At 41.1% G+C, this 23,124-nt stretch overlaps 1 protein-coding gene across 3 annotated transcripts in view; it reads right to left on the reverse strand.

The window, feature by feature from the left end:
- Positions 1 to 23,124, reverse strand: part of FHOD3 (formin homology 2 domain containing 3) — a 387,204-nt gene that overhangs the window by 81,716 nt on the left and 282,364 nt on the right. For 2 of the 3 annotated variants that reach the window (XM_010573894.1, XM_010573885.1), the window contains exon 11: positions 9,732 to 9,857. In XM_010573894.1, coding sequence (XP_010572196.1) covers positions 9,732 to 9,857 — 126 coding nt within the window. Of the gene's footprint in view, positions 1 to 9,731; positions 9,858 to 12,441; positions 12,520 to 13,366; positions 13,632 to 15,972; positions 16,165 to 23,124 lie in introns of all 3 variants that reach the window. The other variant, XM_010573877.1, reaches the window with a different exon arrangement.

Genomic DNA, 23,124 nt, shown 5'->3' on the forward strand with positions numbered 1-23,124 from the left:
TCACATGGCAACAGAGCGACCTCCGAGTAAAACACGTCTGTCTTTCTGTCTGTTAGACAGGACAAATCTGTATTGTACAGGGTAGCTTTATACAGATGTAAATGTACCCACACTGATTGAATTAAGACTGATAAAATCAAACAGACATAACTCATGTAGAGCGGTTTCTGTGCATTGTTGTAACATGAGTTTTGCAATGAAAGGATTAATGAAAGAAAGAGACACTGCCTTTTCTGAAAAGAAGCTAAACCCCATCTAAAAGAAGGTTCTTAAACCAGCAATGCAAACCCGAATAAATTTCCATTATTTTTAAGAACTCAGACCCTTTCCCTTGTTTATTTACATGCCTATGGCTCCACAATGTAGGCATTTAGTGTAGTGGCACCAGTTCACCAGTGAAAATAGGTGCAGGAGAAGACAAACATTAATGCAAACCTATCTTTCCTGAGTGTCTATGTCTGTGCAAGCAGGAATGCCACAAAACATAGCCATTTCAGCCCCACTGGCAGCAGGGCAGTATGAATATAATTTCAATAATTTCAATAAATTGAATTTCAATATGTCACATCCCACCCGCATAAACATTACATAAGATGGTATAAAACTTGATATTCCGTAAGCTGCCCTGCTGGCACTCCTCCAGAGCTACAGTATCAATGCTGGATCACACTCAAACCCATAAAAATCTCTAATATGCCTCAGCCCTAAGAAAAGGGGAGGAAAAAAATTCCTCAAACCTTGAACATATTTTAAATTTATTTTAACTTTTGACCTTTTAGTGCATGTTGCAAGGGAAAGCTCTCAGCAGAAACAGTAGCACACTGTACTAAGATTCAAAAGCTAGAGCTCCATCGCTGTGGTAGCATGAAAAACCATGGCAATAAGGTTGGATATATCATCAGAAATTGCTCTCAGAAGGGGAAAACTGGACCAGTGTCTCCACATGAAGACATCTGGAAACAAACTGGAAGAGATGGCAAAAAGAGGGTCCCTATCAAGTCTGTGCTGTGTATTTAGCTTGCTATCCCATCCCGTCCTACCCCATCCAGCTACCCTGAAGTCTGCAAACTCCATTTGGAGTCAAAGGAAGTTATGACTTAATAAAACCCAAAGGAAAATTAAGGGGAAGGATGGGGTGATGCTGAGAGACCAAAAGAGTGACTGTAGGTCTGCACAGCATCTCGCAAGTTGGAAACCTTCAGCTCTGACTAAGCTCTCTGGGGCTCCACAGTAAATACACATCCTTATCCCGGGGATTACGGGGGAATCACATGGAGATGTGCAGCTTAGTCTTGCAGACGGGATTCTAACCTGACCCTGGTAGTAAAATGTCTCCACATGCCAAAACACCTTGTTTGGAGGTTTGATCTAGCACAGCTTGGCTAGCGTTGCTCACTCGGCTAAAATTTGCAGATGTGTGACCAGCAGCCTCCCAATCTCAGTAAAAGATCCACAGCCATATAGCCAGAAAAAAAGCCAATGTCTAAGAAACTGAAAATGAATATCCGTGTGCCATATTAGTTTGCCACCTCTTGGAAACTAATCAAATCAATAATACTAGCCAAAACTTGGTACTTCCCACCAGTTATTTTATGAGTCCATACTTCAACTGAGTTACAAGCTACAGTATAGTGTGCACACACATACCTGATTCAATTAATTTGTCCCAAACACGGTCAGTTCTGGACTACCATATTGCATACAACAGTTTATTGCATGAAATGGTCAAAACTAACAGTCAAAGCTGCGAGAAGGTTCTGTTGAAACAGGTCGTAATTAAACAGACAGGAATATGGCCAGCTGACTCCTTGCGTGGCACTGACTTCTTAAAACACAAATAGTCAGGTTTGGGATTTTCAGTCACATTTAGAAAAGGACAGGCAAAGAAATAGCACTGATACCACTGAGTTAGTGCTCGCTTAGAGGTTAGACCCTGCAGTGTCCAGCCCACTTGACCGGACACATCTCCCCTCGGTGAAGACCACAGCTCACTCCAAACACGGAGACCATTTGCCTTACGAAACCTCATTAACTCACAGCTTCGCTGTTGCTATCAAACACTGTAACTCAGCTGGTATTTGGGTGCATCAATCCTCTTTTTAATACGAACTGCAACTGTAAACGAGCAGATTTTAGTATCTAGTAAACTCTCCTTAATTTTGTACATGTGCATAAACTAAACCTGGAGGAAACAGGTGCTACTTTCAGGGTGTGCAAACCTGTAAAACAGCCAGAACGAAAAGCAAGCGGTAAGAGGTATTCCTCAAATATTCTAAACAATTTGAAAAGGGATTTGTCTATCTTTGGTTTGTCTGCAAAACTTGTTTCTTTGTCTCTGTATTCCCCGGTAATAACGCTTAAAGTAAACGTTCCCTTTTGCTGAACTCATACTTGAATTGCAAAAGGCAGCAGGACGGGCCAAATCTGCCGGCGGGAAGGCTGGGGCTGAGCCTTCAGGTAATTCTGGTGCTTTGATGCTGTATAAAGGGTGACAGTACCCTTAGGCCTCAGGAATATTGAAGTCTTACTGCCGTAGGCTGCATTTTAAAAATGGGTAAGCAAGGAAAAGGCTAAAAAATATTCTGGCATTGAATCAAAGGCGGTAAGAGATTTTAACAGAAAAGAGTATGTGAACACTCACCAAAAGCATAACAGAGTGATCACTCAAAAAACAGCGTTATAGCTAATATATGCCAGCATTTTAATGTTGGTATCATATGCTACCAGCTGGTAATGTCAACCATTTTTTCAATTCCGCAAATACAACCCAGAAGGATGCTTACGCTGACTACTATTTTTAGTCTTGTAGAGAACACAAGGCTATTAAGAATGGATTGTTAATATAAAAACATTAAGAAAACCTTGCTTCTGCCTGCTGTTAAAACCAGCAAAAGCTAAACAAGCTATGCTATTACAGTCTCATTCCAGAAAGAAAACACACAGCAAGAATACGTCTAAGTCTGGGGATTTGTGAATACAGCTCCACACCGCAGCATTAGAACCTGGGACCAAGAGGTCATTAGTTACTTATCTGGTTGCAAGAAGATACGAAAGAGCAAAGAACAGGAAAAAAAAAAAAAAGAAGGAAAAAGAAGGCAACAAAAATATACACAGGGCAAAGGGTACAAAGCCAAAACATTGACTGTAGGCCAAAACTATTCTGAATATAAATTCAGCTAACCTGACCTACTGCATTTAACACAGCAGCAAATTAGTAATCATTATGAAAAGCACAAGCTCAGGGAGACACAAGATATCTCACCCTTTTTTGCAAGTACTTCCAATTTTCCGACAATACTCCATCACAGACTATACACTGTGAAGGGGAATATGTGACCTGAATTACTCTAACCTTGTTGAAAATTGAAGAAAATATTTCTGTCTTACTCTAAGCCACTTTGTTATAGAAAAATCGCAATTACTAACTTCAAATGTTCTTCATTCACGTTAATTCTGAAATACTCTTCTTTTGTGGCTGCGTTTTCCTCTATTAGTTGGATTTTTTTAAATTTGCTAAATGGAAATGGATATCTATAGCAAGAATACAAAGTACAAATGGGTATTCTTAGGAGCTAAAAAAAAATTAACAGATGACTTATGAGAGGAAATCCCTTTAGGTCATAAGGTTAATATTCAGGATTTTCTTTAATAGAACAAGGGTCAGAATCATTAGTAACCTTAATAAGGAAGCACTAGTTACCCATTTTTCCAAAGTGCTCCTGCTCCAGCAGTCATGGGAACGCTACAGAGAGGGAACAACAGTCGGCAGCTCCTACTCAGGCCTTAAGTAACTCGAAATGTCTCTTGGCTTTAACAAAATAAATCCGCTTTCCAGCTTAGAAAGAGACAAAAGAGGAGGCAAAGCTGCCAAGAGCCATATTGCTTTTCACAGTTAAAGAAACTCTCCGTGTGTTATGTCTCCCTGCATGACACGGCAAATTCAAAAGCATGTTGATATAAGATTTTGCAAACAGACTAAACATTACTTGTGGAATCTTTACAAAACTTCCCTCAAAAATAAACACAAAATTGAGAGATAAAACTACGGACTAATGCTTCCTTCGAGAAAGAAACTTGAGAATGACAAAGAGGAGAACTGATTAACGTTAGGCTTTTAACTGGCCTGAGGGGCTACACAAAATAAAGCTACAGCGGGGCAGAGCTGCGCGCAGCCAGGGCAGCGCACCAGGACTTTCTACACACGCGCTCTTCTCGCAGCCTGCCGCCTACAGGTTTTACGCTGGGTTTCTTTCTCCAACCCGTGGCTCCTCATCCTTGTGAGAATCCCAAATTCAGGCTGAGGTACACGTCCCCGGAGCATCAGCACCGCGCACTGCGTCTTCAGCCAGCAACGCGTTGCAGTCCGAAACCGTAACCCAGCTCACACTTTCTGTTTAAACACACGCCCTACGACGAAGCCTACAAAGCTGCAATCAAGAATACTGCTTACACAGTAGTTCGACAAGCAGCTAAGCCAGTATAAGCCGCCGCCGCTTCCCAAATTGTAAATCATCAAGTAATTCCTAAGGTCGCTTTTCCTCTTAAAATCTCAGCAATAAAGTTGAGGCTTTTGCCCTGGACCACTATTATCAACTACCAAGCTATCCTTTCCTCATTATGTTATTCAGAGTGAAGGATGTGCTTGGCATTTACCACAAGAAAAAATAGCCACGGTCTCTGGTCTGACAAGCCCTAAAGTACGTATTAAGACACACAGAAGATGGTAGAAGCAGAAAGCATAGAAAGCCAAGGGAATAGGAGCTGTTCTTGGGAGAGCAGCAGCTTTGCAGGCTGTACAGTGGGTTTTGTTTCACAGGTTTCTTGTTTTCCCTTAGTGCTTAACAGCTGGAAGAAGGTAACTCCAGAGTGCAGAGTAGCGATAGGTGGCTAATAAAAAAAAAAAAGAAAAGAAAAAAAGAGAACCTGCCAAGAAGCTTCATCCAGCAGCATCTCCCTGGTGGTGCCAATTACAGGGACCTTTAGTTTTAGTAGGAAGTCTAACTGAATAGCTGTTTAACATTCTCAAGCAGGGTTTTTTTGTTTGTCTGTTTTGCTTTTAAGAGACACAAATTTCAAAAAAGCAGCAGATTGCCAGAAAATCACTGTTTCAGGCACCTGGAGAGGGAATAAAACTCAAAAGAAGAGTATTTGCAGACTTTCGCTGCACTTCATGTTTACGTTTCAGGTATGGTGTTTAAGGTGTCTTTAAAATCAGTGGAGAAAAAAATCACCTATAATCTAGTCATGCTAATCTCAGTGTCTGTGTGCACCTGTTAGAGAAATAAATGCTTGAAAGTCCATTTCCTTTAAAAGATATATAAGAACATGGAGATGAACGCTCAACATTCAAGGCCCTGCATCACAGGAGCGCAGGGTAACGTACTGCTGTAGAACCTAAAGCAAGGAAGACGGAAAACAGATTAAGGGATATGAAACATATTTCACCTTTCTTAAGCCTCTTTTCTAATGGTCTGGAAAATTGGAGAGTGCATCAAACAGGAATAATCTGCAAACACCATAGCAGGCCCTTACCAAGATCAGAGATTTGGAAGAACTTCAGAGGGAGCAGCCAGAGGTGGAGACTAAGTTCACAGTGACTGGCCAAGAGGATCCAGAAGGGGAGGTTTGCAGGCTGAACTTTCTGGCATTTGATTTCACAGATAGAGGCAAGAGAACGGGGACCACGAACTCTTGCTCCCTCGGCACACAGTGCCCTGAGAAGAAGGCTTTTTGAGCTAGGCTAACTGCACCACTGTTTGACTATCAAGCCCAGTGGGAACCACCTCCTGGCAAGTGCATGAGAAGAAACCTACCTTGGCAAACACACCAGCAGGATATTTTTCTGGCAATGGAATGAATTACAGTTGGTGCTGAATTCAGGAGCTCTTGCCTTAGAAGTTAGACTCCTTCACGATCTCCTCTAACTATGGCCATGACCGATAATGCGTACGCTTCACCACCAAAAACACACCACGAGGGGGTGCGAAGCTTTGCCAGTAATGAGTCTGCTGTCCAGCTACAGATTCCAGCCTGCAGCTTTCAATTAGAGTGACTGTCTTAGATTCAGAGTCTGAGAAGGCAGTCTTTGGCTAACCAGAAATATCCTAGGTGTGAGCTAAAGGCACGGAAATTTAGAAAAGTCTTACAACACCTTCTTCTCCCAGGCAAAGCAGCAACTCAGAGGTGCAGAAAAATGCTTTTCTCCCTGGTGTGCTCCACTCCAGCCATGTCTTGCTCTTCCCCTTTGATACCAAAATTTACGAGGTTAAAAAATTGAGACCAATAGTTTTTTTCTTCCTTTAGGAACTGAGGAGTGAGTTACTTGGTGATTTCAGTCGTGAAGAGTGGGAGCAGTACATTTATGGAGCAAGCAGCCTTTGGCAGTTGCAAACAGGAGGACTGGGTTATACTTCTTACGCATTAGGAGCAACTTGCACAAGCAGAGAGCTATGAGAGAACCCACATATCCTTTCTCCTCTCCCAATGAAGGGCTGAACAGAAAGTGCCCTGCAATTTGCCTTCCTTCAGCAGGATTCCCATGGCTGCAATATGCATTTCAGAAACATGGCTCTCCACAGGGGACCCAGAGAAATGAGAGAGAACAACAGTATTGCAACAAGTTGGCAAAAGGCTGCAGCTGAATTTAGAAACCGAGAAACAGTCAAGTAAGCCTTTTCCTCTGCTGTACAATCAGAAATATATGTGTTATGTGGATTTCAAAGAAGAAAATCTAGTTACTTTTGCACTGCTCTTTTGGACTCCCTACTGATCGTAGCCAAAGAGGTTTTTAAACGTATGAATGTCAAAATATCAACCACACTGCTTCTTTCCACCTAAGTTGTAGCTCTTGTTTACATAAGCAAAATGCAGCCAAGGGTTTGAAAGGCCTGTCAAGGTAACTGAATGCAGCGTGAATCATTTCACTGGGCACTGCTCTAAATGCTGCTTCTTCCTTCCTCCTCGTTCTCAAAGGTCAGATAAACAGTACTGGAAACTGCATCTGAAGCTCTTCCCTGCATGATAAAAGACAGGAATCTTTCTGTGGAGGCTTTGGATAACTGTAATCGTAAGCTGGAAGCAGAAAACTCACCTTGGAGCTAACCATAGATACGCATCTGCTTCTTATCAAGTGTCTTCCTCCCCCCAGCTGATCTTTTAACTTTTTTGTGTGTTTGAATCCGTGTAAATTTTTACCATCAGGAGGTAGGAAATAATGTTTACATAATCGAAGGCAAACACCATAGATGGAAGACTGCGAAAACTTCCACAATAAATACTTTCCACTTACTGATCAGTGCCGAGTGTTGCGTCATGCACTACACAGCCTACGCTCCAATGAGCAAATTCTACCCATCGATCTCTGCCCGGGCATTTCTGTGACCCACGTCTTTCAGGACAATGAAATAAAAGCAGGCTTCTGCCCTTCTTCATAGCAGTCACTGCATTAGAGCCTGCTCAACTATACATCTGCAATGGCAGCGCACTCAAAAAGAACAAGGCTTGATGCAAATTGGCATCTGAAGCTGTAAATTTAATTATTTTTCAAGAAATAACTGCATCTATTCTGCAGGCAACAGGTAGCTGTGGTGTACACACATTTTTCACACTTCTTAGAGACCAATATAAGAAACCATCAGGCTCTAACATCCCTCAAATATAAAAATGCAGAAATCCTGATGAGTTCAACTACCATGAATAGCAAGCTGCAAATTTAAACAAGAGCAGAGAGATTTTTATCACGTGAAGTGGAAGGACAGAGATACTACTCCGAGCACTGTGTTCAGACACTTAAAACATGTAAGAGAGATCTAATAGTTGAAGGCAGAACACTTTCCAGTTTCACAGAGAAAAGCAGGATGAGGTGTAATGGCTGGAAGATGCTGCTAGACAAACTGGCCTCAAAATGTGAAATATTCTCCTAGCAGTGATGATAAATACTGGAATGTTTTCCAGTAGAAGTCATGCGCTGCCACTTGAAAACACATGAAGGTACAGGGGTCTTTCATTTAGCTTCTGTGAGACCCAGTACAGGTCACAACAGATGATTACGGAGCTCCCCTCTGGCTTGACTCTCCATGAATCTGTGAATTTTACAGCTTCATCCTGCGGGGCCAAGGCATTTTGGCTCCAAACCAGCACCGCACTTACGTGCACGCTGCAATGAAAGCTTGCTTTCTTTTTCTGGAGCAGGGCCAGCACGATCAACCTCTCGTGGGACGGGCCCAACGACCTTTAGCCATCTCGGTGTTTGACCACTTTGGGGTTTCTTTGCTGCAGTAGCAATCAGAAGTTTACAACAGCGGGGGCTTGGAAATCTAAAACTTCAAAAGCAGCGGGATACTTTTAATTCTTGTTTATCTTGCATCTATGTTGGTGAGGTAAAAGGAGATGAAAATGCCAGTTCAGAGTTTTTTATTATGGTTTCACTCGGCAATAATTTAATTCCGATCAGGAAAGACAAATTGAGGCAAGTTACTCTAGGAAGATGAGCAAATGAAAAACAATGCCTTTCTCCAAAGATAAACTTAATGAAATTACTCACTTGAAAAAAAGGATTAAATCAATACCTCATGGCTAGAAATACACGCATGCTAGAAGAACCTAACTCGAACCATTCCAAGTAGTAGACTGGAAAGGATGTGAGGCATTAGGTAGGTTGAAACATACATACATACACACAAACAAACATATATATATATATACACACACACACACACACATGTTTTTCTATACACATACAGAAATACTCAAAAAAAATCAGTAATAAAAAGTAACTGGAATACAGACGAAGGATCCTGAAAAAGCCTTCCATTCAAAAAAAGGGTGGGAGATGATATTTATAAGAAGTAGAGGCCAGTCTGGCAACAAACAATCCAAAGCCCTCTTGGCATAATTGGAAATTATTTAATTAAATTATTTAATTAAACTAATTAAAAACTTCTACCTTTCCTCCTTCAACTCAGCATGACATTCTTTCAAGCTGTCATTTACTTTCAAGTTGCAACAGTCAGTTAATTTCTGGTGGTCCAAATCTCTTGCCAAGAAGAATTTCTTTCATGTATCCATAACATTTTCCTGTCTTTTTTCTTCCCCTAGTTCCTTACATAAATCAAAAGAGTATTTGGATTGTTCAAAATACTGCTCTCTTTCATTGCTAGTGTGGGCTTCCTCCCTGCCCCCCGCTTTTTTTTTTAAAGTGAGCTGATAACTGGTAGGTTATTATGAGTTTGCTTTACTTACACCAAGAAACATTTTGCCCTTGATGAAATACAATGAGATGTACCATGTATTTCCAAGGAAGGACAAAATTATGGCCTAGGAAATTCTGAGCTAAGCACCCTTCCAAGATTTTATAGTTGATTTAAGATGATAAAAGTGAAAAGAGATCTGTCTGATTTTTTTTTTTTAAGTGGAAAGAAATAAAATGTGCTTTAATTCACCTTTTAATACTTAGAACGGCATATGTGTGAAGCAATTCTGTTTTATCCATTTAAGTAGAAGAAGCAGAAGTAATACAACGGTAATACAACCAGCCTTTAACACCAAGTCAGAGAAAGGCTTGAGAATGAGTGGGGAATAGAACATGTCTAGATTTCTGTCCATTTTCTTTCCAACTTTAGAAAATATCTGGCTAGAAGATATTTCCAGTGCCCATTCAGAACAGCTTACACTTATCTCCTTTATCCTGTCTATAAAGGAAATACTGTCAAAGCACTGATTAATTCACAAACCTGTCAGATTTGGTCTCCTGAGGCGGTGAGAGAGTTGTCCCGTAACGAGAAGTGGGTGTTGTAGGGGCACTCACACCAGAGTAAGGTCGCGGAGAAGAGTAAGAGCTGCCGCCATAGCTATTGTATCTGAAGAAATGGGAAGGAAAGCAGGAGAAAGGGAGAGACAGACAGAATCCGTCAGCAAGCAGGCATGCAACAGTAAATCCTTTCATTTAGGGGGTGGCGGTGATCCCATACCCCTGAACTTCTCAAACATCCACCTTCTGAAAATACTGCTCTAATCCCAGCTTCAAAATATGCAACCTATCATCTCATTTTGGTATTAACGGTGCCACACACATACTTGATTCAAATAGTGAGCTATTGGTATGGAAAACGAGAGATTAGAATGGTCCTCCAAAGCGACAACTCAGAGCAGGAATACTTAAATCACTGCTCAGTTATTCAAAATTATTAGCTGTTTTGGGAGCCGATACCCAGCTGTTAGAAAAGGGATCAAAACAGTCCAAGTCAGCAGTATTCATATCTAGTGAAATTAAGGAAAACAGCAGCGTTCCCAAGACATGATCTGAACATGGACATCCATGATTTCCGAATGTTTGCGTTATAAATGGAAAGCATCCACCTTCTTTTCAATTAAAGCAGGCAGTATTTTCTCTCCCCCCGCCCCCCCAACATAAGTCATAGCTTATGTGCCATTTCTTAAAATGTCTGTAAAAAATCATCACCATGGTTAAAAAGACATGTCTCCGGAAGCATGGCTTTAGAAGTTTCTATTGGCCATTCCCTCCATTAAAAAAACAACCCCAAACCTGCTTGGCTTCAATGTGAGCTTGCTGATCAAAGAGAAATTGTTGAATGGCAACCTCCCCAGAGTCCCCTGTATCAATGTTTTCATCCTGGCTCCCATACCAAATAGAAAAGCCACTCGTGTTGCTTTGCTATGCCTTTTAACCATTGTACTTAACATGTCAAGGAGAAATTCCTGATTTGGGAAAATGTTAACATTTGTGTTCACAGACGATACTGTTTTCCCACGTGGAAAGCATATGATGCTCTGCAGGTGAGTACTCCGCAAGGCCAACTCATCCAAATGAAAAAATTCACGCCAGGAAAAAGGGCAACATCATTTTCCTTATTATAATTTTTAAGATATAATATACCCTCCTTCACCATATCTTTCCTCTGCTGCTTCTTCTACCACACAGATCAGCACTCAGTAATTTCACTCAGCAATTTTATTTGAAAAGGCTGGTTGGTTTCCTTCAGCTCCATTTAGCACACTCATCTAGCCGTGCAAAATTTCATTCAAAGTTTCAAGCTTCATTCCTTAGGGTACAAAACAGCATTGCTGCCTGCCAAGGCCCGTATTAAGATCAGAATAGATTTTAGTTAGGGGTTTTTATAATGGAAGGGATCATGCTTTAGAGAACATGCCCCCTTTGGCAACAATTCCAGGTTTATGTTTTAGAAAACATGCCATCACCACGACCATCTATTTTTGAGACGCTATGCTGACTACCCAGGAACAGGGGAGTAATTTTGGAAAAAAACGCTAACGTGCACGTTTCTGAGCTACAAAAGGAATTTTGCAGGAAATAATTGCCTTCGTGGCATTCCTGCCCTAGAAGAAAACTAAGTAGAAACTGGAGACAGTGGCCCGGTGGAGGGCTGCATAGCTGGACAGTGTGGGACTTCCCTGGTAGCACAGACCTGGCTTGGGTCTTCTCTTGGGCAGGCTCAGCTCACAAAATGTTCTACCTCTGCTCGTACTGAGTGAGAGATGAGAAAACTTCTTGTCCCGAAAACAACTGGGAGCTCATTCAGTACGTTCCTGACACTAACAGAAACCTCCCTTTCCATTTCAGTCAACTGAAAGAAGACCTTCTTATCAACCATTACACTCGCTTTTCTTCTCCTCCGCCCCATGAAAAAGCTGGGACGGTGCAGAATCCTTTTTCAGACCAAGGAATTTCAATTACTCCAAAGATAACCCTCATGAAAATGGAGAGAACATACCTTCTATGGACTGAGACCTACAAGCATTAACAAAATCAAATTCAGAGGGACTGGCCTGGACACGGCATCCCTACGTATCAAATTTAGAAGGAGACAGAGATGCTGGAAGAGCAGCAAGGCAAAACCAGCACACCAGGGCAAGTCTGTATCCTGTACACAATATTTATCTTTCTAATCTTCCGCTGGTAGTGGCTAGTCCTTCCATTTTCCCTTCTTGTCTCATATACTAATGCAGATGCAACAGCCTTGTCCCAGGAGCCTTCACTCTGAAGAAACCCTGTTTACCTCTTTTATGAACACATTACTACCCAAATCGTGCAAGCTTTGCCCTCCTTTTTCTCCAAATAAACCCATCACAATCCTCCCCCCACACCATGCCCTTGATCCTATGTGGTAACTAGAAGCACAAGGATGGTCAGAGGAAAATAAATCACTGCAGAAATACTAAATATTCCAGGAACGGGTATCTACTCTCTAAGAAGTATAACTAACAGCCGCAGCAATGAGAAAGCAATAAATGAGTGTGAGAGGCCTCAGGGAAAATTGCACCTATGCAGGAAAATGTAAATTTATAGGAATCCTAGTGTTCAAGCTGCAGGTAAGGAAAGATATGTGAACTAAGTCCCTTGTCAACAGCTACTTGGATTTACAGTCTTTTCAGCGAAATGAAAAAGTGACAAAAACCACCCACCTATTAGAAGAGAAAGATCGAAAATTAAAAGGATCAAAGGAATCAAAATATTTGTTCACATGCAGAAATTCAGAAGGACTGCTGGAAAAAGGAAGAAATAAATACACTCACAATATACGTGTACATTTTCAGCACCTAATTCAAAGAACACTGACCGCTGGGAGAGACAGCTAAAAGTCATCAAACTCTTTTCAAGGTGATTCTCTAACATTGTTTTTAGTGCCACGTATTGCTAATCTGTTTTACTTGAAAACAGATTGAAATGAAACAATTTCTTTTTGTTTTTAAATGTGTGGGATGGAGATATTAAAAATAAAAAATAAAAACTAAGAGAAATACATGAGGAGCAATTGAACTGAGCAGATGTTGCGGAGGGGAAACTGCCTATTCTGAGCGCTATATTCTCTTTACAGGGTTTAATCTACTTCTCTTATTACAAGCACGAGTTGAAATTGCAAATGACAGGGATGTGCACTGTAATCTAACAACAAATTTGGGATTTGGCAGTTCAGTCTGAAGCCAGGATTTCACCCCTGAATTCCAAGTGCTGATCTGATCTCTCTTGGTTTTATAGCAGAAGAGCTCCATTAATTTTCATGAAATCATGTCTGCAAATTACATTGTTGTAAATGACAGCAAAATGGTGGTCCTTTCTGTGATCTCCCAAATCACAGGTTATTTATCTCCTGCTGTACAGGGAGGCCAGGATATTTATTAACTACTGACCTTGAGGAGGAGTAAGACGAAATGAAGGCAGCAAAGGCAAGGGGAGAATATCAATCAAATCAAAATACAGGCTTACAGGACTAAAACTAATACAGTATGTTCTGCAAATAATACAACACAGTGCATTATTACTACTATAAAACTCTTGAAAGGTGTTACTCATTTATCTAAAAATTAATGTCAGCTGTATAAAATCTACCTGTTTTCCCTCATCAGTTCTGCTTCCTTTTCTTTCACAGATGCTGGAGATTCTTCAAAATCGTACGAGAAGAGGTGAAAAGGAGTATGTGGTACATAAGGTAATTTCTCCACCGTTGGAGATGCCTTTGGAGTAATGGATGCTGATGAATTTTGGGAAGAGCTTAGCAATGCTGCCGCAGGTGAAGATGGTGATGAAAGGACAGAATTATGATGAGAGACAGATGAGTCAGGCACAGAAGAGGAGCTGCTAGAAGAGCTCTTTGCTTTAGAGCAGGAGAGAGGCCTCTCAGCTGGAGAAATGGCACTGGAGACAGTTGAAGAATCAGAACACCGTGAAAGGTTTTCATTCACAGCCTCCCGTGCACCTGGGACCCCACTGCAGGAGGAAAATATCGTGAGAAAGGGAAGGAAAGGAGAGAAAAATGGGGAAAAGAGAGATCAATACATAGTACCACTTGGAGGAAAAAAAAAATAAAGTCAAGGAGAGTCAGACAAGCAAAAAATTCCCAAATTTAGACAATCATCATGTCTTTGCACATAAAGTAAGAGAACTCACCTCTTTGTATCCCAGTGGGGTTATTCTTAGGGTTGGAAATACTGAGGAATGGAAACCACTCAGCTTAAAGGAAAGGAAGGGATTTAACCCACAGGCTTCAGAACTAATTTTCACGAACCTTTTCACAACCATTTTCTGAACAATTTTCAAGTATTTCAAGTTAGGTTGTAAGCATTGTCAGAGCAGTACAAAGCAGTCTCAACACGCTAGATAACATGGTCTGGAGAGTATAGATGCTTCAAGATACAATCTGCATGACTGCCTCTAGAAGGCCAGATATCCGATTATCATCTTCCCCGGTGAGCTGATCTTTTTACTAAAAATGCTCATCCACCAAAGATGAAAATCAAATATACTCAATCAGCACTGTTCTGTCAAAATTAAGGTTTAGAATGATTTCAAAAGCAACACCTTACCAGATCATTTGCCTAGGTATAAAGACACTAATTTCTCTGAGTGCCAGCATCCCACGTTGGTGTTAGATAGACTTGCGGAGTTGCATCAAGTGCAACAGAAACCACATCTGCTTTGCCCTGGCGAAGGCAGGTGTCGGTGAGCGACAGAAGCGGCAAGGCAGACGAAAAGCCATGGGATCTGCACTCTGGGATATCTGTTTTCGCTATTATCTCCACCATAAACACCGTGCATGGGCTTTGGGCTGGATCACGCGGCAGGTGGGTGATTTCATTCTCCTGAGATCGCCTCTGCAACCCACCTACGGGCACGCAAGGCATGGCCCTCCTCTGAGGAGTGCGGGTTGGGCACAGCATATGCAACAAAAACATAATGCGTGTTATATATGTTAGGATATTATGAAGTTAATCACCAGGTATATACCAGGTAAAAGCGCCACGGGCAGTCTGGAAACCTTCACCTCTCACATGAGCTCTGCATGACAGCGGTCACTGAAGTCAGGCTGGTCCTACCTGTCCTGACAGCATCTAACGCGAACGGCCATGGTACAGATCGCTTTTGTTATGCTACAGTGACAGTGAAAGGAGGTATTTAGAAAAGCTATGGGAATATCGACCAGTTATCTCAAAGTGATTATTATTTTAAGAGACCAATGACTTAAAAGCGCATCACGCCCTTTACGTGGCTCTTCCTCATTTTTTTTAACAGTATTTTAGTGTATTCATGCGATTTACTAATAACTTATGCCTTAGCTTTGACTTTTAAGAATTGGATTTGAGGAAATTATCACTTAATTTTGAAATTTCAGGCTGCCATTGGCAAGATTTGCAGACTGGAAGATATTAATAACAACAGTGCAGTATTTTCTTTGGAATTCACACATTAAACAGTTTCCTTTCTTCCTTCCGTGCTGTACAGCATCTGCATGAATGTGGTTTATTTAAAAAAAAAAAAAAAATCCAATCTCATTTGCTGAGTTGCAAAGCCAAACAATTTAACCTAAATCAAATGGCTGTCTGGAAGAAAGAACATATTTTCTTTCTTCCAATTTATTAGGATAAAGCTGCCAGATGCCAAATCTATACATACCTCAGAAATAAGTGGAAAATTTTACATGAGAATATTGTTTGGATAGGTGGCTTGTTTATATCCATATATACACAGATGGGCAGGTATGTATAAAACGAGATATATATATATATATATCTCTCAGCTTTGCCTCAAAGTAGTTCTTTCCTATTAAAACATGAACAAAATTGATAGAAATCATAGGCAGCATTAAAAAAAGTCAATATTCTCCATAGCGACAGATATTGCTAATAAGGTTGTATCGTGAAAACAGGGATGAAAACCTACAAAACCAAGCAACATCCTCAGCAAAGCGCTGCAATGTTTCACCATTGCCTTAACTAAGAAGATAAACCTAAGCCATGCTTAGAAGTTATGCTTTCTGCTAAATCGTTTAAGATTTGTGAGCATTACTCATTTTGTACAAAGGGAGTGTGCGCAAACAGTTCTTAGTGCGTTGAGCCTATACAATTAAACACGCTTCCATTAACACACACACAGCCCGACAAAGTTTTTAAATGCAAAAAGATTTCCTCGGGGGTGGCTTTAACAGGTGATCTAGGAACGTGAGTGAAAGGCAGAAGCTGCCGCACGCTGTGCTGGTGAGCTCATGCCAGAGCTTGAGGAAAAGGTGAGGGACAATGTTGAATCCCAGTACCTGGCTTTGACCTGCCTACTGGTCTCTTCCTCCCCCTCATCCTCAGTATTGGGCTCTGTGACTGGCTGTTCTTCTTCCTCCTCTTCACACTCTTCCTCCTCTCTGAGGTCAGACCAAGGAAAGAGGCATGCAGTGGGATGGAAAGAGAGAAGGTGGAAGAGAAAACGACGTGAGTCTCCAGAAAAAGAAATGCAATGAAGTTAGAAATGGAAGGAAAACACTGAGGGGGGGGAGTTATGGCCCCGCTTGTTAGACAAAAAGCCACCTAAAACTTCCCGCTAAATATGTGTTGGTGCAAGCGTAGCTACCGAGACAAAAATTTTATCTTCTCCCCTATTTACGTTTTTCACTATTAATTTTTAAGACCCCGGAGACACCACTGTTTTTTCTTGAGCTTGGCTTTCCATTTGCTGCTGCCCTACCTGCAGAGGCATTAATGGAAAACATTCACGACAATACCAATGGTCAGCTCATTAGTCATTAAGCTCTGTCTGTTTGGCTTAAAGGACAGTACACGCTGTGCTGGCATGGGACAGCTGGCATTGGACATCACGCTTTCTAAATTAACACAAATAAAACATTCCTGTTAAGCAACTGATAGCTCAACTGGAAAACAGAACAGGGTGAACCATTAAGTTAGAAATAACAGAGAGACCAAATCAGTTCAGGACTATTTGCAAATAGCAATATTTAAGTTATTGGATGCCAGTACATGAAATATTTCAGTAAAGAGTCATTAGTATGGTCAAAGCAGGCTTTGGTTCAGCAGTAATTCTGGCAGAGGAGAATTGTAAGTCACGCATAAAGCCTCCATAACCTACAAACCACGTAAGTAAAAAAGAAAACTGTGTTAAACAAAACAAAAAAGGCTACATTGTCTGCCTCCTTTCCCTCCCATTTATGCTTTTTCCTCCCCAAACCAACAGACTCGTGGAAGATTTAGAAAATATTCTCTCTCTGGACTTCTTTTGCATTTGCAGTTGATCCAGTTCTCCACTTAATGATGTATACCATTAGGTTACGCTCCATGCAAAAAATAAAACATATAAACAGTAATAAAGTTTGTAAGACGCTCATAATCCTTGCATTTTCCTGAAAGCTGGTTTTCTTTTCTCTAATTCTGAAGGGATGCTCTGTGCATTTTTTTCCACTCAGAATTCATTTCCATGTCATAAGAATAATGAATATTTACAATGTGAGATCACGAACTCATCGAGTGCGATGCAAAGGGTCAATCCAAAATTTGTTGCATTTGTATGGAGTTAGTTATAGAATAATCAGGAAAATGGCAGCACCTGGAACTGTTCCAATACTCTGGCAAACATCTACAAGGTAAACACTTACAACCATTCCTAACGTATCACAGTGACATAACCATCTCAGCTGTCCTCTCTCCATCTCCCTGTCCTCTTCACAAACATATACCTCCCCTACAAAGACACCTCTCGACTTCCACACATTTATACACTGGTATACCAAAAAACAGAAAAAAGGAGTTGATTGGGGAGCATTTGTATAATTCATTCTCCTTACTAGCGAGCAGCTCAAGACTAGCTTTGCTATTATCTGCTGTGAAGGGCAAACGTCTGCATCTGCCAGTCCTACAGCAATCAGTTTTGGGAAACAACTCATGAAGCTCTGTGGGTTCTCTGATAAGAGCACAATGCATCCCATAATGCTGACAGCACAGCTATTGCTTATACAAACAAGAGCAGCCCCGTTATTACTGTGTTTTAAGCTCCCACCAGGTTTCCAGATTGATGACAACAAATTCCTCGCTCTCCTCAACTGTTTCAAAATGCCCCAAATCATAAGTGAAATACTTATCTGATATGCTGTATCTCATAAATTTGAAAGGGTTCTTTGAGAATTTATTCATTCACACGAGTGTGTGGTAGTAAGGACAGGAGTTTATACAATACGGGTTGAACTGGGAACCACTGAGTTATAATTGCACTGAGCAGAAAGAGAAGCTGAAAAGAAGAAAGCATCCGGAACCAAGAGGGTTAGCTCACATTTAAGGACCACTTGATAACTCAGGATCATCAGTGATCACACTAACACGTGCCAGGTGAGCAACACATCCTTGGTATGTTCCTTGAGATCCTGCCATCCTATTTTTATATCTTGTGTTTATAACCTTGAACCTACTTGATATCAAGCCTTTTATACCAGCAGTGAAAGCTGTTCCCTTTTCCACCGTCCAGAGTTTTTGTAATCACTATTTGTCTGATTAGGACATTTAATTGGTACCTAAAGGCCTGAATCTACTTTTACTGTACAGTCTATTTCCCTAGAGCCAGCTGAAGTTTGGAACTAAGCAGGGACTTACTATTCTAATTTTAGGCACCCATTTTTGAAAACGCTGAGCTTCTGTGTAGAAAGTGTATAACTGTCAAGTGAATCATATATCAAATACTACAGGTGAGCAGTAATCAATTAAAATACAGTCCTCTGGGTTTCTTACTGCTGTGTAAAATATTGTTCTAATCCATTATTAGGAAAAACTGATTCCCACACAACTAGCTCAATTATAAGTACGAAAACATCCTAAATTAAGCCTGTATATAATAGCCTTCATAAAATAAGGATATATGACCAGTCCCTCACAAAAATTTTACTGCACCTTACCCTGGAAGGACTAATTGTCTGCAAAAAAATCCTGAAAACCAAGCAGCTTTAAGAATTACAACAGAAATGCCCATATAAGCTCAGGTTAACATTTGAAAAACAAACCAGGAAACGGAACTGCGATATCTCAATTTCCAGAGGCATCAATGACATATTTTCCATAAGCACTAGCAGTTACTTAAAAACAAGATTAAAATAGAAATAGCTTTTCAGAATCTATATAAGATAGCTATGCTTAAAGGACCTTAGCTTTCTATACATGCTTCTTTATAGTGAGCCATGCAATACATCCACGTGCTGAAAGCTAAGTTAAAAACCATGAAATTATTTTAATCTTTAAGTCAGATACTGGACTGAAAACCATTATCACATAAAGAGCAGTTTGGGACGTCTAAGGTTTTGGCTTCAGTCTATAGGTAGAGACACACTCCTGCCTACAACGAGAAACAGAACGTGGACCAGGAGGTGATATGATCTACATGGAGCCAAAGGGAACATTTAGCCCCTGTCCTCCTTCATGATGGGTCGTGAACTATTAATAATGTCACACGAAGGAAATACTTCTGTCTGCTGTGCTGTTTATCTGCAATTTCGTCTTAGGAAGCAAAAAGTCAAGAGCCCACTTCTCAGATGTTATGACTTGCTGTACTCTAAAGGAGCAGATCAAGAGTAACAGCCCCTTAATTTGTACATTACTTGAAAATATCACATTTCAAAAGAACTATGCATGTACAGCAACCCTGTGTGGCACACTTGCTTTTACAGTTTATAATCAGACGTGAACACACCCCTAACGAGTACTGCTTCCAAGCTGAGTATTTTGTTGGAAGTTAATCTCTTACTGATTTTTGCATGTATTTCTGAACTGTAGATAATAACAAAGAAAACTGAATTAACTGGGTGGGCTCTAAGAAGTAAGCATACGCAAATCCCCCCCCCCCCGCTCAGGGCTCACGGAGTACACCAAGCACGCGTTACACACCTACTAGAGCCACTGGCTTGGGGCACCGGCGCTTCCAAGGCTGCTGACAGCAGAGCCTGCTCCCCAAGAGCCAGCTGCTGAGATACCAGATGGACAAAACCAGGAAAATGAGTTTATTTACTCCTGACCCAAAAAGAGGACCTCTATCATCTCCTGACTCAGCTTTTCCTACGGCAGAGGCCCGAAGTTAACCGACGTCTTCCCTTCCCTCCAGCTGCCCAGGAGCAGTGAAGCGGCTCTGTGAGCCCATCGTCATATCGTCGCTGGTGGATTAATCTCTTACGAGAATCCAGCGAGATCATTCCTCTGTCAGGCCAAGCACTCTTCCCTCCAGTCTCCTTGACTTCCACATCAAAAGCTTAGAAGAAGCTTTGACTGGAAAGCTCTCTTCCTCTGCTAATATTAACTCTAGGAGGACAGCAGGGACACGGGAACTGGTCAGAAAAGCCCGAGGAAGGAGCTGGCTCCGCGTGTGCCGGCGGCAGAGATGACTGGTGCTGTGCACAGAGGCGGGCACCCTCCCCAGGCTGGGGGAACCAATTTGGTCGAGGGGAACTTGCACAATGGAGGTATGCGTGCGCTTAGGAGAGGTGCTCAACGCTTGGAAAGTCCTCTTTCGGCAACTCAACTCGCAGTTTCAGACCCCTGCGCTATCCCCAGAAAGTGGGTCAGATTCAGGTCCGAGGAGAGGGCTAAGCTCACAGGCAGGAATCGTGTGCTCTTCTTTCAACCACAGCGATAGTGGCAGTTGTTTGGCAGTATTGTTAGAGAACAGATATTCTGTCCAGGAAAACAGGTACCACCTGTTAGCTAAATCTTTCCTAAAAGGTAGAAAAGGAAAACTTCCACTTGAATATTTATTAAAATGGGAAAACATCATACAGACGGATGATGTTCTTGTAAAGCTAAGAGCATCACACAGTCGGGTGCTCAAACAGAACAGCAGACAGATTTGTGAATTCATCTGGACCCTTCAGGGTTATGTGTTTATTTTTGTGTGCAACGGAGAAGGGATGATGTGGGAAAGCTCACTTTCCCTCCTACGTACACAGGCAAATTTGGTGTCAATGCAAGAGTAGAATTAAATTAAGAAATACGATTCACAGGCAGGTTTTTCAATTAAACTAGGTTGCAGAAGCCAGTGCGTTTTTTTCAGTAGCACAGAGGAACCCATCCTGTCCAACAAAACGCAAATATTTATCCTGCGGCAGGAAGGAAGGGCTTCAGCTAATGCTGGAGGATCAGATATATTCAGCTAACCTTAAGTAAGGCTACTGCTGGGTTACTTCAGTTCCATGATAACAGTACCAGATGAGAAGTATTTAAACAAAAGCTTTATAGCAGTGAAAACAAATTTCAAAACAATTGCCGTGTATATTTTCATCTTTAAAATGGATTACTGCTACGCGTTAATACTCCCGCCAAACAAACAAAACCCAAAAACCTCACAAATCTTTGTGAAGTATATCATCAGTCATGGCAACTAACAAGCATCTACTAGGGCACAGGTTTTGCTCAGTTGTTTCAACTAAAGTTTGACATTAAAGTATTTATAGCCCCTCAAAATATGCGCGTGTTTAAAAAGACTATGAAAGTGCAGTTTACGGATAGAGAACCGCTAAGGCATCAAAGCGAAATTTAGGCAAAGGCTTTAGAACTAATGGATTAACCTTTCTCCTTTTTAAAATAAATAATAATAATAAAAGAAATAAAAAGAGTGCCAATCAAACTTGTCCTGCTGATATTAAACAGCTAAATAGCTACTCTAAGTTGCAGAGACACAAACACAGACTGATGAAAGGAAATGGTAATCAAGGGACTCATCTACAAGTTTAGCTGAAGGCAGGGGCAAAGTCCATAAGATGCTAGGCGTCATACCCAACACACGCCTAACCTAGTCACAGCTAGATGATTTTAAAACTAAGGCACCACTCTGAAGACAGCGACTCTCACTCCGCAAGAACTCAAAGCACCCAAAAATGCTCTCTGGCTTACCGGTCCCTAGAGCTGAACAAAGCGTACAAGGTTATGTAGTCTCCGTCCTCTCCAGGCTCCCACCAAACTCTTCCTTTTGCACAGTTTCAATGAAGGCAGCCTGAAGAAACTCAGGCTTTCTCTCTTCTAGCTTGTAGCCCAGAAACACAAGTTTCTCGCTCCCCCTCTCCACACCCCCCCAAAGATACAGCTAATAGAAAAATCAAAAGCTGTGCTGAAGGAATAAAAAAACCAACAAAGCCAGAAAATAAGCATGAGCACAGAAACACATTCTGCTCTGCTTCGTATCAAAGGAAATTTTTAAAGTGAAAGATATGCTACAAATCGTTTTAATTCGGGAAGAATTTGACCACCGATGTTTGAATATAGAACAATAGAAAAAAGGATAGTCTTGCCATAATTAGGCTACCAACATTTTGGTCTGTACATACAATGCATATAAAAGTTAATTCATGAGATAACAGCACATTAAAATATCTCCTTTTTGCTATATGATTCCAATTTGTTTAGGGCTCATTTAGCCTTTGCTAAGGTCTTACTAAATATTTCCTTCTTAATTTTGCAGGTTATTAGACAAGGCCCTAAGTGTACTTCTAAGCCTTTTGCGACTATCTACAGAATTATACAGAAATTCCCAAGAAACGTGAATGCTGGGCTTCAGTGAAAAAAGGGGCCTTGGAGTTACAAGGCAACCCAGAGAAGTCGACTGGGGAACTGTAAAGCTATCAGCCACTATTCCCACACTCTCTGAAAATCATCCGATGTGCCATTAATTACTGATGACGAATTTTCTCTCTCCCTGTATTTTTGTAATTATATCAAGCGCTTTTCAGTTTAGCTTCTTTAAATTACATTCATCTCAACTTTCACTGCCTTTCAGGGGAGCGCTCCTGACTAGGACTACAGGCCACATTCAGTGAAGCAAGACCACCATTAGCCATTCCACAATATTATTCTAAATTAAATACTACAGTTGATCTCTCAATTTTTTCCTTCCAGGTTGTTTCCCCCCCTTCAAACGCCTGACCTGTTTTACCTCTCGCACAGCACTTTGAAAGCTGCTTCCCTCAACCCCTCACAGGTGAACAAACAGAAAATGAAAAATGTTCCATCAAGGAGAGATCTTTACAAGCCACAGTGGATGTAATTTTATTTTTGCTTGCAATCGCTTGCCGTTGTCCTCAATTTATGAGTGAAATTCCACTTTCATAGGTTAGACAGCACAATTCATAGCCAAATTTCTAAGCCCTTGCAAAACAAACAAATGCTTTGGTACGCTTCTGCTGCTTCTTTCTTTCTTCTATCCTAGCTGCCAAAACAGATTCAACTAACCTTTTATGTGAAAGGTGAAAGTGGTAATAATTTAATTGCATCATTTGTTACTCTGTATACAGATATGGCAATATACTTTCCTCTTCCATTAAAAACAAAACTAAAGAAACCACCCGTTAA

This window comes from Haliaeetus leucocephalus, unplaced genomic scaffold (genome assembly GCF_000737465.1).
Source record: "Haliaeetus leucocephalus isolate CR32 unplaced genomic scaffold, Haliaeetus_leucocephalus-4.0 Scaffold3, whole genome shotgun sequence".
In the NCBI taxonomy this organism is placed as follows: domain Eukaryota; kingdom Metazoa; phylum Chordata; class Aves; order Accipitriformes; family Accipitridae; genus Haliaeetus; species Haliaeetus leucocephalus.